This window comes from Bubalus kerabau, chromosome 1, assembly GCF_029407905.1.
Source record: "Bubalus kerabau isolate K-KA32 ecotype Philippines breed swamp buffalo chromosome 1, PCC_UOA_SB_1v2, whole genome shotgun sequence".
NCBI classification, from domain to species: domain Eukaryota; kingdom Metazoa; phylum Chordata; class Mammalia; order Artiodactyla; family Bovidae; genus Bubalus; species Bubalus kerabau.
In genome coordinates, this window is record NC_073624.1 from 127752932 (window position 1) to 127769698 (window position 16767).

The 16767-nt window shown below is 43.8% G+C and overlaps 1 protein-coding gene across 3 annotated transcripts in view; it reads left to right on the forward strand.

Moving 5' to 3' along the window:
* DISC1 (DISC1 scaffold protein) overlaps positions 1-16767 on the forward strand; it is a 413164-nt gene continuing 396397 nt past the window's right edge. For all 3 annotated transcript variants that reach the window (XR_008717104.1, XM_055588267.1, XM_055588259.1), the window contains exon 1: positions 1-233. Coding sequence is in view for 2 of the 3 variants with exons in the window: in XM_055588267.1 (XP_055444242.1) it covers positions 176-233 (58 nt within the window). In the remaining variant the exon portion in view is untranslated. The remainder of the gene's footprint in view (positions 234-16767) is intronic.

Genomic DNA, 16767 nt, shown 5'->3' on the forward strand with positions numbered 1-16767 from the left:
AGCCGGTCCAGCCCGGGAGGAGGAAGGAGCCTCCCCTTCCTCGCCAGCCCCCTCCCCACTTCCCGTCCGGCTCGGCCGTTAGCTTCCCCGGACGCGGGCCTCGGGTGCCCAGAGCCCTCTGGCCGCAGCGGAGCTGGAGAAGGCGGAGGCGGATCGGGAGGAGCCGGCGGGGCGCATGCTGGGCGGGGGTCCCCAGGGCGCCCCGGCCGGTGGCGGCAGGGGCCACGGCGCAGGTAGGGGTGCTGTCACGGCCGCCCGGCAGGTCGGGGCGAGGGTTCCGCTGCGAGGGTGAGCTCTGTCCTCTGGAAATCGTTTAGGTCTGGGGTGCTCCTCGGTTGATATCTAGGGTTTCTGCACTCTTGCGGGGTGAGGGAAACTGAGGCAGGGCGCGAAGCGTGCCGAGGTGAAGTCTTTGTCGGGCCTGGGGCTGCCCGCCAGCGCCGACCCGGGCCAGGTCCTCCCGGAAGACGGTGCTGAGATCCCGGGAGCCGCAGTTCCCGCCCCCGTGGGTCCCGGTGGCCTAAGAAGGCGGCTTGACCGCTCGCCGGGGTTCGCTGCGCCCGGGGACTGAGCCAGCAGAGGCTCGGGGCTCCGCGCACCCTCCCCTGCGCACTGGTGGGACAGGGCACGCCCTGCCTCCTGGTCCGGGGACCGCGTCCTGACACCCCGCAGTCTCGGGTTTCACCCCTTGAGGACCTGGAGGGAGGAGATTGGGGTGGGATGGGGGACGCGGTGCTGGCACCGTCCCAAGGCGCTGCTCTGCGAGCAGTTTCACCTCCCACTTCCTCCGCGTCAATGATGCCCACGCTGGCTCGGAGCTGGAGCCGGGAGCCCCGGTCAAGCTGTCAACGCTGTCAGCGCTCAGGGTTGACACTGAGGCCGTGAAGTGCACAGTTACTTTGCAGGAATGACAGGATGTCTCCTGCCATCTCGCTTTTAAAATACACGTGCAAAGGAATTTGAGACTTAGGGATGAGAATGAGATTTGGAGTGAGGGAGTTATGTGTCCTTGCTGGACTGGAAGAAGGCCGGGTAACTTTGACAGCTCCTTTAACAGCGCTGAGCCTCGATTTCATCACATACACAAAAGAACACTGGTAACCTCCCCGCTCCCCATCCCGTCGGGATAGCTGCTGTGTGTGAAAGCACCTTGCAAAATGTATGGTCAGTTGGGCAGGCAAGTGCGATTTGGATAATACCAGAGTCTTAAGGCAATGGCACCCCACTCCAGTACTCTTGCCTGGAAAATCCCATGGTTGGAGGAGCCTGGTGGGCTGCAGTCCATGGGGTCGCTAAGAGTCGGGCACGACTGAGCGACTTCACTTTCACTTTTCACTTTCATGCATTGGAGAAGGAAATGGCAACCTTCTCCAGTGTTCTTGCCTGGAGAATCCCAGGGACGGGGGAGCCTGGTGGGCTGCTGTCTATGAGGTTGCACAGAGTCGGACACGACTGAAGCGACTTAGCAGCAGCAGCAGCAGCAGCAGCAGCAGAGTCTTACGAGCTGGAGTTTGAGACAGTTAGCTTGTATCTCAATCCTGCACTTAGCTGTGCCTTAGTTGCCCCATTTATGAAATGGGGACAATGACAATGCCACCTCATAGAGTCGCTGTGGGTTTAACTGTGGCCATGGATGTGAACACCCAACCTGGTTGCTGAGATACATAGTAAGCTCTAAATAAGAGCCTCAGATGCTCTTTTCACTAAGCAAAACCCAATTAATTTGGAGTGGTGTAAAAAAAAAACAACCCACCGGTTTGATTTGATTATAGTATGAATGTGTGTGTGTGTGTGTTCAGTCATGTCTGACTGTTTGCAACCCCATGGACTCTAGCCCATCAGGCTCCTCTGTCCATGGGATTTTCCAGGTAAAAATACTGGAGTTGGTTGCCATTTCCTTTTCCAGGGGATCTTCCAGACCCAGGGATCGAACCCTTGTCTCCTGAATCTGCAAACAGATTCTTTGCCACTGTGCCATCTGGAAAAAACACATCTCTTGTAAAGTATGAATCAGCTCACTTCAGTTCAGTTGCTCAGTCATGTCCAACTCTTTGCAACCCCATGGACTGCAGCACGCCAGGCTTCCCTGTCCATCACCAACTCACAGAGCTTGCTGAAACTCATGTCCATTGCGTCGGTGATGCCATTCAATCTCATCCTCTGTCGTCCCCTTCTCCTCCGGCCTTCAATCTTTCCCAGCATCAGGGTCTTTTCCAATGAGTCAGTTCTTCACATCAGGTGGCCAAAGGACTGGAGTTTCAGCTTCAGCATCAGTCCTTCCAATGAATATTCAGGACTGATTTCCTTTAGGATGGACTGGTTGGATCTCCTTGCAGTCCAAGGGACTCTCAAGAGTCTTCTCCGACACCACAGTTCAAAAGCATCCATTCTTCAGTGCTCAGCTTTCTTTATGGTCCAACTCTCACCTCCATATGTGACTACTGGGAAACCATAGCTTTGACTAGACAGACCTTTGTTGGCAAAGTAATCTCTGCTTTTTAGTATGCTGTCTAGGTTGGTCATAGCTTTTCTTCCAAGGAGCAAGCATCTTTTAATTTCATGGCTGCAGTCACCATCTGCAGTGATTTTGGAGCCCAAGAAAATAAAGTTTGACACTGTTTCCATTGTTTCCCCATCTATTTGCCATGAAGGGATGGGACTAGATGCCATGATCTTAGTTTTCTGAATGTTGAGTTTTAAGCCAACTTTTTCACTTTCCTCTTTCACTTTCATCAAGAGGCTCTTTAGTTCTTCACTTTCTGCCATAAGAGTGGTGCAGATGTGCATATCTGCATAAGAGATATGCAGATGTGCATATCTGAAGTTATTGATATTTCTACCAGCAATCTTGATTCCAGCTTGTGCTTCATCCAGCCCAGCGTTTCTCATGATGTACTCTGCATAGAAGTTAAATAAGCAGGGTGACAATTACAGCCTTAATATACTCCTTTCCCAATTTGGAACCAGTCTGTTGTTCCGTGTCCAGTTCTAACTGTTGCTTCCTGACCTGCATACAGGTTTCTCAAGAGGAAGTTCAGGTGGTCTGGTAGTCCCATCTCTTGAAAATTTTTTCATAGTTTATTGTGATTCAGACAGTCAAAGGCTTTGGTGTAGTCAGTTAAGCAGAAGTAGATGTTTTTCTGGAACTCTCTTGCTTTTTCAATGATCTAACAGATGTTGGGCTTTTCTAAATCCAGCTTGAACATCTGGAAGTTCACGGTTCATGTACTGTTGAAATCTGGCTTGGAGAATTTTGAGCATTACTTTGCTGGCGTGTGAGATGGGTGCAGTTGTGTGGTAGTTTGAATATTTTTTGGCATTGCCTTTCTTTGGGATTGGAATGAAAACTGACCTTTTCCAGTACGGTGACCACTGCTGAGTTTTCCAATTTTGCTGGCATATTGAGTGCAGCACTTTCACAGCATCGTCTTTTAGGATTTGAAATAGCTCAGCTGGAATTCCATCACCTTCACTAGCTTTGTTCATAGTGATGCTTCCTAAGGCCCACTTGGCTTCGCATTCCAGGATGTCCAGCTCTAGGTGAGTGATCACATCATCGTGATTATCTGGGTCATGAAGATCTTCTTTGTGTAGTTCTTCTGTGTATTCTTGCCATCTCTTCTTAATATCCTCTGCTTCTGTTAGGTCCATACCATTTCTTTCCTTTATTGTGCTCATCTTTGCATGAAATGTTCCCTTGGTATCTCTAATTTTCTTGAGATCTCTAGTCTTTCCCATTCTATTGTTTTCCTCTGTTTCTTTGCATTGATCACTGAGGAAGGCTTTCTTATCTCTCCTTGCTCTTCTTTGGAACTCTGCATTCAAATGGGTGTATCTTTCCTTTTTGCCTTTGCCTTTAGCTTCTATTCTTTTCTCAGCTATTTGTAAGGCCTCCTCAGACAACCATTTTGCCTTTTTGCATTTCTTTTTCTTGGGAATGGTCTTGATCACTGCCTCCTTTACAATGTCATGAACTTCCTTCCATAGTTCTTCAGGCACTCTGTCTATCAGATCTAATTCCTTGAATCTATTTGTCACTCCCACTGTATAATCATAAGGGATTTGATTTAGATCATATCTAAATGGTCTAGTGGTTTTCCTTACTTTCTTCAATTTAAGTCTGAATTTGCAATAAGGAGTTCATGATCTGAACCACAGTCAGCTCCTGGTCTTGTTTTTGCTGACTGAATAGCAGAGTATTTAAAAAGAAATTTAATCTTAATAAGTTCACAAGTGGCACATGAAATCTTTTGAGGGAATCTTCCCACCCAGGGATGAAACCCGTGTCTCCCACATTGCAGGCAGATTCTTTACCATCTGAACCACTGGGAAGCCCAGTTGAGAGTCGGGCACTGAGCAAAAAGAGGCCTGGAGCTTCTTTCTAAGCTGTGTGTCCTCGATCCTCAGTTTCCTCATCTGTTTACAAAAAAGATAAAACAGGGACAGTAACTTTTGGGTTAGAGCTGCTTGAGGATTCAGTGAAGTAAATGGTGTGAGTACCTTGGAGCATATGACTGACTGCAAATAGAAGATATCAGTGCTACCAGGAGGGAATAAGAAAGTCTGCAGTTTTTTTAGAGCTTGCAGTATGCCAGGTGGTCTATCAGGAATTGCTGTGATGAAATCTGCCCCAGACCATTGTAAGGTAGCTACTTATAATTTTCATTTTCCCCATACAAATCTGAGATGCAGATTCACCCCTCTTATTTCCAAGTCACATAGCCATTAAAGGTAGAACCAGGGTTAGAACTGTGGGTTGGTGCCTCTCACAATTGTATTCTCAACCAGTGGCTGAACTAACTAAAGTTATGGAGACAAGCTGGTGTTCAGAGCAGACCTATGTTAGATCACTGGTAACTATATACCCTACATATTTATAGACTCTAAAACATGGGTGAATTGTTAACTCTGGAAGAAGAGACTTTGAAGTAATCTTATTTTCATCCCTATGTGAAAAAATGCCATTTTAAGTTATCTTCTTTCCAAAATAAACAAGGAAAATTTGCAAAGAAAAAAGTATCAAAATCTCATATAAAAATATATCACAAGAAATCATCAGGAATCTCCTTTAAAAAATAATTTCTCTGAGAAAAAGAAAAAAAAAAGAGAACTTATCAGAAATCTCAAAACTAAATGGAATTTGAATGAATGCTTTAACACACATATTTGCCAGGACCCTTAAGATGGCACAAGAAGGGTAAGCTGGGATTGAGGCTTTTGGGATTATGATAACCTGGCAAGGCTAGAACCCAGGACATTTCTGCAGGGACCTCACTGCTCACAGGAGATGCCCCCAGCAATGGGCTTTCAGGCAAAGTCTATATACCTGAGGGAGAATGAATGCCAGGTTTCTGTGCTGCAGAACCAATTCCCTGTTCTGTTGTTTCTCTTCTTTCTTTTTCCAGAAGTAACTTGTGCTCTTAGGAAACTACAAATGAGGAAAAGAACATTGAAAACCAATGCAATGCAATTCCACCAATGCAGATCAATAGTTTGGTGTCTCTGTTCTTGTAATCCATTTCTGTGCCATGTTCATTAATTTATATGTTTCCAAAACACTGCATGCAAACTATTATTGTTTAGTTAGATGACAAAAATAATACTTGCTCATTGTGCAAACATTAAGGTATAAGTTTAGAAAAAAAAGAAGTCCAAATTTATTATGCTCATTAAAACATTTCCTTTTTTAAAAAAAATTCTTGAAATTTTGACTGAAGAAGGATTAGAGATTATATCATTAATGTCTGAATTTTATCATGATTTTGGTCAAAGTTTGATGAAAGATCTTCAGAATGAAGACAGTGATGATCTTTGTGCGTGCCAAGCTGCTTTAGTAGTGTCTGACTCTTTGCAACCCTATGGACCTCAGTCAGGCTCCTCTGTCCACAGGGATTCTCCAGGCAGGAATACTAGAGTGGGCTGCCATGGCCTCCTCCAGGGGATCTTCCTGACCCAGGGATTGAACCCGTGTCTCTTATGTCTCCTGCATTGGTAGGTGGGTTCTTTACCACTGGAGCCACCTGGGAAGCCCCTGAAGGAGCATAGTCATTTATAAACCTGCTCATCACTTGAGGTCTTGTTTTGACTGTGGCATGTGTGATCGTAGTTCTCAACCAGGGATCGAACCTGCATGCCTTATGTCTTACCACTAGCCACCTGGGAAGCCCGGTGATGTTTAAATAATAAGATCTGAAGCTTGGCACAGGACAGTTTCTGAGCATAGAATTTTTAGATTAGTATCATTAGACCAGAATTAGAATAATTGTTTTTTGGCAATGATGATAGTAATTCAGCTTATATGCCAGGTTCTCATGCAAAGCCAGCAGAGAACACTGCTTTCAGAGAGGCCCTGGGCAGTCACCCTGGGGCTGGGGAGGGTCCCCTCTGGGCACTGCTGGGGCTGCCCTTGGCCAAGCACTTTCCAGACAGCTCCATCTAGTCACGTAAGCTTTTTTAGCCCTTGGGAGTCTTCTGTTGCTATTCTCAACTTGAACGCCTGAGGTAAAAATTCCTTAGCAAATATCTTTCATGCAACAGTCATGCCCTTTTAAAAATACCTGCCACAGATGACTTGATCATTCTGATCCATTTTCTCTTTTGAAATCAGTTTACCAGCTGCTTCTTTGAGCACAGACTTCACCATCAGCTTCCCATTTTTCATACCAAGTGGAAGTGGGAAAGGAGAACTGTGGCTGACCAGTGAGTGATGTAACATTTCTCTCTGGCTTTGGAAGGCAGTGGGGGCCCATGTGGTGTGCTCAGTTACTGACATGACCGTCGATTTTCTGTCTGCTTCCTTTTACTCAGTGCTCCTTCCTTTTGGCCACTTGCCTCCTGTCATGGCTCAGAAATGGATGATAGAGACATGGAGCTTCCTGAGATCACTCGGGTTGATAGGTGTTTATAACAGAATCGCAGAACTTACTGCTGGATGAAGCCTTAAATGATCAAGTGGTCAAACCTCTTGAGTTCTGGCCGGTGAGGCATGGAAAAGTGTATTTATCAAGTGCTACTGCTAAGTCGCTTCAGTTGTGTCCGACTCTGTGTGACCCCATACACGGCAGCCCACCAGGCTCCCCATCCCTGGGATTCTCTAGGCAAGAACACTGGAATGGGTTGCCATTTCCTTCTCCAATGCATGAAAGTGAAAAGTGAAAGGGAAGTCGCTTAGTCGTGTCCAACTCTTAGTGACCCCGTGGACTGCAGCCTACCAGGCTCCTCCGTCCATGGGATTTTCCAGGCAAGAGTACTGGAGTGGGTTGCCATTGCCTTATCAAGTGCAGGGCTGAGAAATATATATGTTGGTCCTTATAACGGTAAACATGAGTGTAGAAGGCCTGGTCTCACATTAGGTAATTGAAATAAATAGCCCTAGGTTCTCATTCCCAATCAACTTCAGGTTAATTTCCCAACCATGTTGCCTTGTGCTCATCCTGAAAACAGGTGGATATAATTCTACCTGTTCAACCCCTGAATTTGCCTGCCATGGTAGGACCACTATTTTTTTTTTTTTTTTGGCTGTGCCAGGTCTTAGTTACAGCCCATGGGATCTTTAGTTGCAGTATATGGGATCTTAGTTCTCTAACCAGGGATTGAACATGAATCTCTTGCATTGGCAATGCAGAGTCTTAGCCCCTGGACCACGAGTGAAGTCCCCTTGGTAGGACTTTTACCCTTTATTTGCAGATGGGTTTGAACTCTCAGAGAAATGAAGTTAAGACAGAAATTCCTGGAGGTTTGGCACCACAGTCTTTGGGGATAAGTCACATCAGAGTCCTGACAGTCTTAAGTGATGGTGGAGATCTCGGGATCTGGCCGGCTTAGTTGATAGGTGTGGAGTGTGGGTGAGAGCAGCAGAGTGAGTATTAGGACCTGAGTCCTCTCCCCTTACTTAGAACAGTTTCCGTTAAGTATGCTTCATTCCATAGTGCTGCATGATCCCCCTCTGCTTAAGTAATATTAAGTGAATCAAACCAAATCCTTATTTATATATTTTTGAGCCATCATGGCTCTTAAAAGCTTAAGTTTGTGAGTGATTCCTTTTTCCAATGTTGTCATTGATCTGTAAGGCCCCATCTGTTCACTAATCATTCGTAATTCATTCAACATTTAGAGTGCCTTCTTGGCCCAGAATTACAAATAGAGCCACACATGAGTAGGATGTCAACTTTGAACTTGAGTTTAGTTCAGTCACTCAGTCATGTCTGACTCTTTGCGACCCCATAAACCGTAGCATGCCAGGCCTCCCTGTCCATCACCAACTCCTGGAGCCTACTCAAACCCATGTCCACTGAGTCAGTGATGCCATCTAACCATCTCATCCTCTGTCGTCCCCCTCTCCTCCCACCCTCAATCTTTCCCAGCATCAGGGTCTTTTCAAATGAGTCAGCTCTTTGCATCAGGTGGCCAAAGTATTGGAGTTTCAGCTTCAACATCAGTCCTTCCAATGAACACCCAGGACTGATCTCCTTGAACTTAACCTAGAGAAAAACTTGCTAAAAATTTGTCCATCAATGGAAGAGGCCATCTTGAAAACTGTTAGCTTTTTGCCCCAGAAGCATTTAAGTTAGTGTTGGCTGATTCTGGGGTGCCCATACAGGGGAGTCTGCATCTGGGGCAGGTGGGGGCTGCAGTGGATGATGTGTGGGGACAATTCCAGCTCTCGGATTCAGCGACTTTTGTCCTGGAGGACTGGGATTGTCTGGGACTTGGGGGACTGTGTGAATTTCCTAGTCCCTGCTCTGTGGGGTTTCACATTTTGCTTCCTCCCCCACCCACATGGTTCCATTTCAAGAGGCTCAGACTGCCTCCCCCCCGCAGTCAGCTGCCTGAATGCAGTTGGTACTTGACCTTCCCAGGGTTACCTGTATCTAGGATTGATATTAATCATTAACACGATCGTGTTCACTCAGGCAAGCACAGCGACCAGGAATAGAAACGTGCATTTGACAGGTGGCCCTGCATGGGGACTAAATGCTTTCACAGGTTGAAGGGGGAAATATCTAAATTTAATGACTGAATTGTGTTTTGAATGTAGAATCTGACTTTAAATTTGGTTTTGCGACGTGGACACCAACGTAACTTTTCTTTTTCATACCTGTGGTTTCTTAATTTGCAAGTAGATTGCTAAGATGATTTGGCATAATTATTAGGCTTTATTTTTGACACAGGAGAAGGTGTTTTGCATTTATAAATGAAAGCACGTCTCATCTTGGTAAAATACTGATAGCCAAAGAAGGACTGTTTCACAGTGCTCAAAAATAGATCAGTGGGGGCTGTTTCTAATGCACTGGAAACAGACTTGTGAATGCTGCTTTGTGATTACAAATCTTCAAATGAAAACATTTTGCACATCTCAGTACAATTCTTTTTTTTTTATTGAGATATGTTTGACACGAGCAAGGTTAGACTAGGTGTACAACGTGTGATTTTCTATTTGTGTACATTGTGAAATGATCACCACAGCAAGTCCAGTTACATTCGCCACCTTACATGGTTACGAAGTCTTTTTCTTGTGATGAGAACTTTTAACGTCTACTCTCTTATCGACTCTGTACAATTATTAATATTTCCCTGGTGTTTTTCATTATAGCCATGGCCCAGGCATAGTGGAATGCGAGACAGCTGACCTTGGGCATAGATATTCTGCATTCAATTCAAATAATAGATTTGGGGCCTCAAATTACCTTGACTCTAATCAGTTCTTTTGTTTTCCTTTCTCTGGGTATAGAATTCTCTTCCTAAGACACTAACTTATCCATTTATTCATTCCATTGTATTTATTCATCTGTTCAGGAACATTTATTTGGCACCTACTGTCTGCATGGCACTGTGGTGTATATAGCAGTGTGTTTAAAGATGTATCAGATTGTCCACAAGGACCATCCAGTCTAAATCGAAGATCTAACAAAGCCTGGTATTCTTTCCAGGTGATTTAAGGCAACCCTCAGAGCTTCACAGTCATTCTTAGGACGCTTCTTCCAAAGGCATCTGTGTCTTCCAAAGGCCTCCCTGTGCCTTCGCAGTCCTGACACTTGTTTGTGTCAGTATTTCTCTGCTCAGTACCTCCTGACAGTCAGGCCTGGATGCTACTGCCAGGATAATCTTTCCAAAGGAGAGATCTGATTAGGTCACTCTTCCTTGTGCAAATAGTCATTACTGTCCTGCAGGCAAATTCTTAGCATTCCTTTCCAGGCCTTCCATGAACAGTCCACCAAATCCCTAAAACGGATGCTCTGGCTCGCTTGATTCTGCCCACCAAGAACATGATGGCATCTGCCCTCTTTGTCCCAAGTCTCCACACCTCATTTTATTGTATCCAAAAGTGGGGTCTGGCAGCTCACCGCTCAAAAGCCAATAAAGAGGCAAGATTGGTGGAAAGGAAAGTTTGCTTTATTTTGGATGCCAGCAACTGGTAGGGAAGATGGGGAGGGCAGACTCCTTTCCAAATCAATCCCCCTCCTCCCCACTGACAATCACGGGGCAAGACTTCTACAGACAGAGGTAGGGGGCTACATGCAGAAACAGCACAGTCAGCTCTTGAAATTGGTCATCGGTGGTTCTGACCAGCATCATCTTGATTGTTAATCTTCAGTTAATCTTCAGTGTTAGGCTCAGTTTGTTCTCATTTCCTTGAGACCAATTCTCGACTGATGTCATGGTTACAGCCTGGTCATTACGTGGTTAACTTCTTCCACCTGGTGGGGTTTCAGTATCTATAAGATCGCTCATAGTACATGGTTCAGAATATTAGCTATATCCCCTGAAAAGGAATTATAAGTCTTTATACTTAATGTCTGAACTATTATTATTTAGTATTGTTGGACTGTTTTCCTTTGTTTCTGCATGTTCTCACTTCTCTGGTCAAACTTATTTTTTGGCTAAAGTTTTTCCACAGACAAAGGCAGGCTGAGGATGGGGTGGGGGCAGGGGAGAGGAGAAATAGCGTCTTGCGCTATTTCAATACTTCCAGCCTTCCCTGGCCTTCTGGAATCATCTACTCTTTGCCACTTGTGTTCTGTGGCAGGTTTTTTTGTTTCTTAACCTGCTTTCTGCCTCCAGTCTAAACCCCTTCAGCTCAAGGAAGCTCTCCGGTTATCTCCTTGTATCTCATGTATGTAGTACATCGTAGCTTACTACACCCTGAGTTGAATTAAATGCTTTACTGTATTTTAGATTGAGCAATCCAGTGGGTGGATTAACCAAGTCTGTTAATTTTTATATCTTTGGAAATCAGAGTTCCAGAAGTTCATTTCAGTTCAGAAGTTTATTGTAATGCACAAATCACATTGCTAGATACCACGGTGGCCTTTTGAATAAAAAAGAGAATTGTATATTGTTGTTCATACCCTTGACAAGTCACAGTGCAGTGGAGAAAGGAGAATTCATTTTTTGGCGTTTCTGGATGCTGTTTCATCAGAATGATTGGCCATTGGGATACACAAAAATTATCAAGAAGTAACCAGCAGCTAGTGGGTGTCCAGTGAATATTTTATAGGATGGATGGATGGATAGCTGGGTAGGAGAGTGGAAAAAGAAAGAAGGAATTTGTTAATTTAGAATTTATCAACTGCAGTTTTATTGCTAAGTATAACAATTGTGTTGAATATTATAGTGTTTTTTATTATTTAAAAAATTTTTTACTATGTTATGTTGGTTTCTGCCATACAACAATCTGAGTCAGTCATCAGTTCAATTCAGTCTCTCAGTCGTGTCCAACTTTGCAACCCCATGAATCGCAGCACACGAGGCCTCACTGTCCATCACTAACTCCCGGAGTTTACTCAAACTCATGTCCATCGAGTCAGTGATGCCATCCAGCCATCTCATCCTCTGTTGTCCCCTTCTCCTCCTGCCTCCAATCCCTCCCAGCATCAGGGTGTTTTCCAGTGAGTCAACTCTTCACATGAGGTGGCCAAAGTATTGCAGTTTCAGCTTTGGCATCAGTCCTCCAATGAACACCCAGGACTGATCTCCTTCAGAATGGACTGGTTGGATCTCCTTGCAGTCCAAGGGACTCTCAAGAGTCTTCTCCAACACCACAGTTCAAAAGCATCAATTCTTTGGTGCTCCGCTTTCTTCACAGTCCAACTCTCATATCCATACATGACCACTGGAAAAACCATAGCCTTGACTAGACTGATCTTTGTTGGCAAAGTAATGTCTCTGCTTTTGAATATGCTATCTAGGTTGGTCATAACTTTCCTTCCAAGGAGTAGGTGTCTTTTGATTTCATGGCTGCAGTCACCATCTGCAGTGATTTTGGAGCCCCCCCAAAATAAAGTCTGATACTGTTTCCACTGTTTCCCCATCTATTTGCCATGAAGTGATGGGACCAGATACCATAATCTTAGTTTTCTGAATGTTGAGCTTTAAGCCAACTTTTTCACTCTCTTCTTTCACTTTCATCAAGAGGTTTTTTTAGTTCCTCTTCACTTTCTGCCATAAAGGTGGTATCATTTGCAAATCTGAGGTTATTGATATTTCTCCCAGCAATCTTGATTCCAGCTTGTGCTTCTTCCTGCCCAGCGTTTCTCATGACGTACTCTGCATATAAGTTAAATAAGCAAGGTGAAATATACAGCCTTGACGTACTCCTTTTCCTATTTGGAACCAGTCTCTTGTTCCATGTCCAGTTCTAACTGTTGCTTCCTGACCTGCATATAGGTTTCTCAAGAGGCAGGTCAGGTGGTCTGATTTTCCCATCTCTTTCAGAATTTTCCACAGTTTATTGTGATCCACACAGTCAAAGGCTTTGGCATAGTCAATAAAGCAGTAATAGATGTTTTTCTGGAACTCTCTTGCTTTTTCCATGATCCAGCGAATGTTGGCAATTTGATCTCTGGTTCCTCTGCCTTTTCTAAAACTGGCTTGAACATCTGGAAGTTCACGGTTCACATATTACTGAAGCCTGACTTGGAGAGTTTTGAGCATTACTTTACTAGTGTCTGAGATGAGTGCAATTGTGCGGTAGTTTGAATATTCTTTGGCATTGCCTTTCTTTGGGATTGGAATGAAAACTGACCTTTTCCAGTCCTGTGGCCACTGCTGAGTTTTCCAAATTTGCTAGCATATTGAGTGTAGCACTTTCACATCATCGTCTTTCAGGATTTGAAATAGCTCAGCTGGAATTCCATCACCTCCACTAACTTTGTTTGTAGTGATGCTTTCTAAGGCCCACTTGACTTCACATTCCAGGATGTCTGGCTCTAGGTGAGTGATCGTGATTATCTGGGTCATGAAGATCTTTTTTGGACAGTTCTTCTGTGTATTCTTGCCACCTCTTCTTAACATCTTCTGCTTCTGTTAGGTCCATACCATTTCTATCCTTTATTGTGCCCATCTTTGCATGAAATGTTCCCTTGGTATCTCTAATTTTCTTGAAGAGATCTCTAGTCTTTCCCATTCTGTTGTTTTCCTCTATTTCTTTGCATTGATTGCTGAGGAAGGCTTTCTTATCTCTCCTTGCTATTCTTTGGAACTCTGCATTCAAATGGGTGTATCTTTCCTTTTCTCCTTTGCTTTTCACTTCTCTTCTTTTCTCAGCTATTTGTAAGGCCTCCTCAGACAGCCATTTTGCTTTTTTGCATTTCTTTTCCATGGGGATGGTCTTGATCCCTGTCTCCTGTACAATGCCATGAACCTATGTCCATAGTTCATCAGGCACTCTGTCAGATTTAGTCCCTTAAATCTATTTGTCACATCCACTGTATAATCATAAGGGATTTGATTTAGGTCATACCTGAATGGTCTAGTAGTTTTCCCTACTTTCTTCAATTTAAGTTTGAATTTGGCAATAAGGAGTTCATGATCTGAGCCACAGTCAGCTCCTGGTCTTGTTTTTGCTGACTGTATAGAGCTTCTCCATCTTTGGCTGCAGAGAATATAATCAATCTGATTTCAGTGTTGACCATCTGGTGATGTCCATGTGTAGAGTCTTCTCTTGTGTTGTTGGAAGAGGGTGTTTGCTATGACTAGTGTGTTCTCTTGGCAAAACTGTATTAGCCTTTGCCCTGCTTCATTCTGTATTCCAAGGCTAAATTTGCCTGTTACTCCAGGTGTTTCTTGACTTCCTACTTTTGCATTCCAGTCCCCTATAATGAAAAGGGCATCTTTTTTGGGTGCTAGTTCTAAAAGGTCTTGGAGGTCTTCATAGAACCTTTGAACTTCAGCATTACTGGTTGGGGCATAGGCTTGGATTACCATGATATTGAATGGTTTGCCTTGGAAATGAACAGAGATCATTCTGTCATTTTTGAGATTGCGTCCAAGTACTGCATTTTGGACTCTTTTGTTGACCATGACGGCTACTCCATTTCTTCTAAGCGATTCCTGCCTGCGGTAGTAGATATAATGGTTATCTGAGTTAAATTCACCCATTCCAGTCCCTTTTAGTTCACTGATTCCTAGAATGTCAACGTTCACTCTTGCCATCTCGTGTTTGACCACTTCCAATTTGCCTTGATTCATAGACCTAACATTTCAGGTTCCTATGCAATATTGCTCTTTACAGCATCGAACCTTGCTTCTATCACCAGTCACATCCACAGCTGGGTATTGTTTTTGCTTTGGCTCCATCCCTTCGTTCTTTCTGGAGTTATTTCTCCACTTTCCTCCAGTAGCATATCGGGGACCTACCAACCTGGGGAGTTCCCCTTTCAGTATCCTATCATTTTGCCTTTTCATACTGTTCATGGGGTTCTCAAGGCAAGAATACTGAAGTAGTTTGCCATTCCCTTCTCCAGTGGACCACATTCTGTCAGACCTCTCCACCATAACCCGTCCATCTTGGGTCAGCCATAATTATACATATATCCCCTCCCTATTGAGCCCCCTTCCTTTCCTCCACATCCCACCCCTCTAGGTCATCACTGAGGACCAGACTGGGTTCCCTGTGTTAATCAGCAACTTGTCACCAACTATCCATTTTGCACATGATAGTGTATATATGTTGATGCTAATTTTTTTCCATTAGACTCACTCATTTCCTTCCCCACTGTAATTTTGAAGATGGTTTACTTACATATTGATTTCCACACGTGTATATAACATGGGCTGCTCTTTATCTAGGAAGAGAGGTACTAGTTCTCCATCTATAGGAACTGTGTCAATTTCTTGGCTGTGGTGTTACATTTGCTCAGTTTCACAGATATGCTCTTCTCAGGAGGCTCTGTGATGTCTGTTGCACACCTTTCCCAGGCTAGGGGAGGCCCACAGCAGTCTCGGGTGACAGGAAGGGAAGTGTCTCAAGCTGATCCCACACTGATGGCCTTATCCTCTGCCCAGCTGCCTTATTGGCCCTGGGGATTGCACGATGAGTTCTGAACTATTTCCCCACAGTGCAGCTTTTGTGTGTCTGCCTCGACTTGGCTCAGATAGTCATTTGAACAGAAAAATGGGCAAATTCTGTCATTTTAATCCAACTGTTATAATTTCTTGACTTTATGATTTGGGATTATTTAAGTACATTGATTCTAATATTTATTGTATCAAAATGTTTTTTGACATTTTTCTGAAAAACATAAGGTGATATACAAGGAGAGCTAATGATATCACTCTTGTTTTTCCCATTTTGCTGAGGTGGAATAGGGCTCAGTGAAAATAATATGAAATATCCCAAGGGGGTTACTGACCTCCAGCTGATCTTGGGATACATTTATATGTACTCTGCTTTTATTTATTTTTAAAATTTTTATTTATTTATTTATTAAAATGAATTAATTTATTTTAATTGGAGGCTAATCACTTTACAATATTGTAGTGGTTTTTGCTATACATTGACATGAATCAACCATGGTTGTACATGTCTTCCCCATCCTGAATCCCACCTCCAACCTCCCTCCCCATCCCATGCCTCAGGGTCATCCCAGTGTACCAGCCCCAAGCACCCTGTCTCATGCATCGAACCTGAACTGGTGATCTGTTTCACATATGACAATATACATGTTTCAGTGCTATTCTCTCAAATCATCTCACCCTTGCCTTCTCCCACCAAAACAGCCCAAAAGACTATTCTTTACATCTGTGTCTCTTTTGCTGTCTTGCATATAGGGTTATCGTTACCATCTTTCTAAATTCCATATATATATGTGTTAGTATACTGTATTGGTGTTTTTCTTTCTGACAACTTCACTCTGTATAATAGACTCCAGTTTCATCCACCTTATTAGAATGGATTCAAATGCATTATTTTTAATGGCTGAATAATATTCCATTGTGTATATGTACCACAGCTTTCTTATCCATTCTTCTGCTGATGGACATTTAGGTTGCTTCCATGTCCTGGCTATTATAAACAGTGCTGCAATGAACATTGGGCTACATGTGTCTCTTTCAATTCTGGTTGCCTTGGTTTGTATGCCCAGCAGTGGGATTTCTGGGTCATATGGCAGTTCTATTTCCAGTTTTTAAAGGAATCTCCACAATGTTCTCCATAGTGGCTGCACTAGTTTGCATTCCCACCAACAGTGTAAGAGGGTATCCTTTTTTCCACACCCTCTCCAGCATTTATTGTTTGTAGACTTTTTGATAGCAGCCATTCTGACTGGTGTGAGATGGTACCTCATTGTGTTTTTGATTTGCATTTCTCTGATCATAAGTGGTGTTGAGCATCTTTTCATGTGCTTGTTAGTCATCTGTAGGTCTTCATTGGACAAATGTCCATTTAGTTCTTTGGCTCATTTTTTGATTGGATCATTTATTTTTCTGGAATTGAGCTGCAGGAGCTGCTTGTATATTTTTGAGATTAATTGTTTGTCAGTTGCTTTG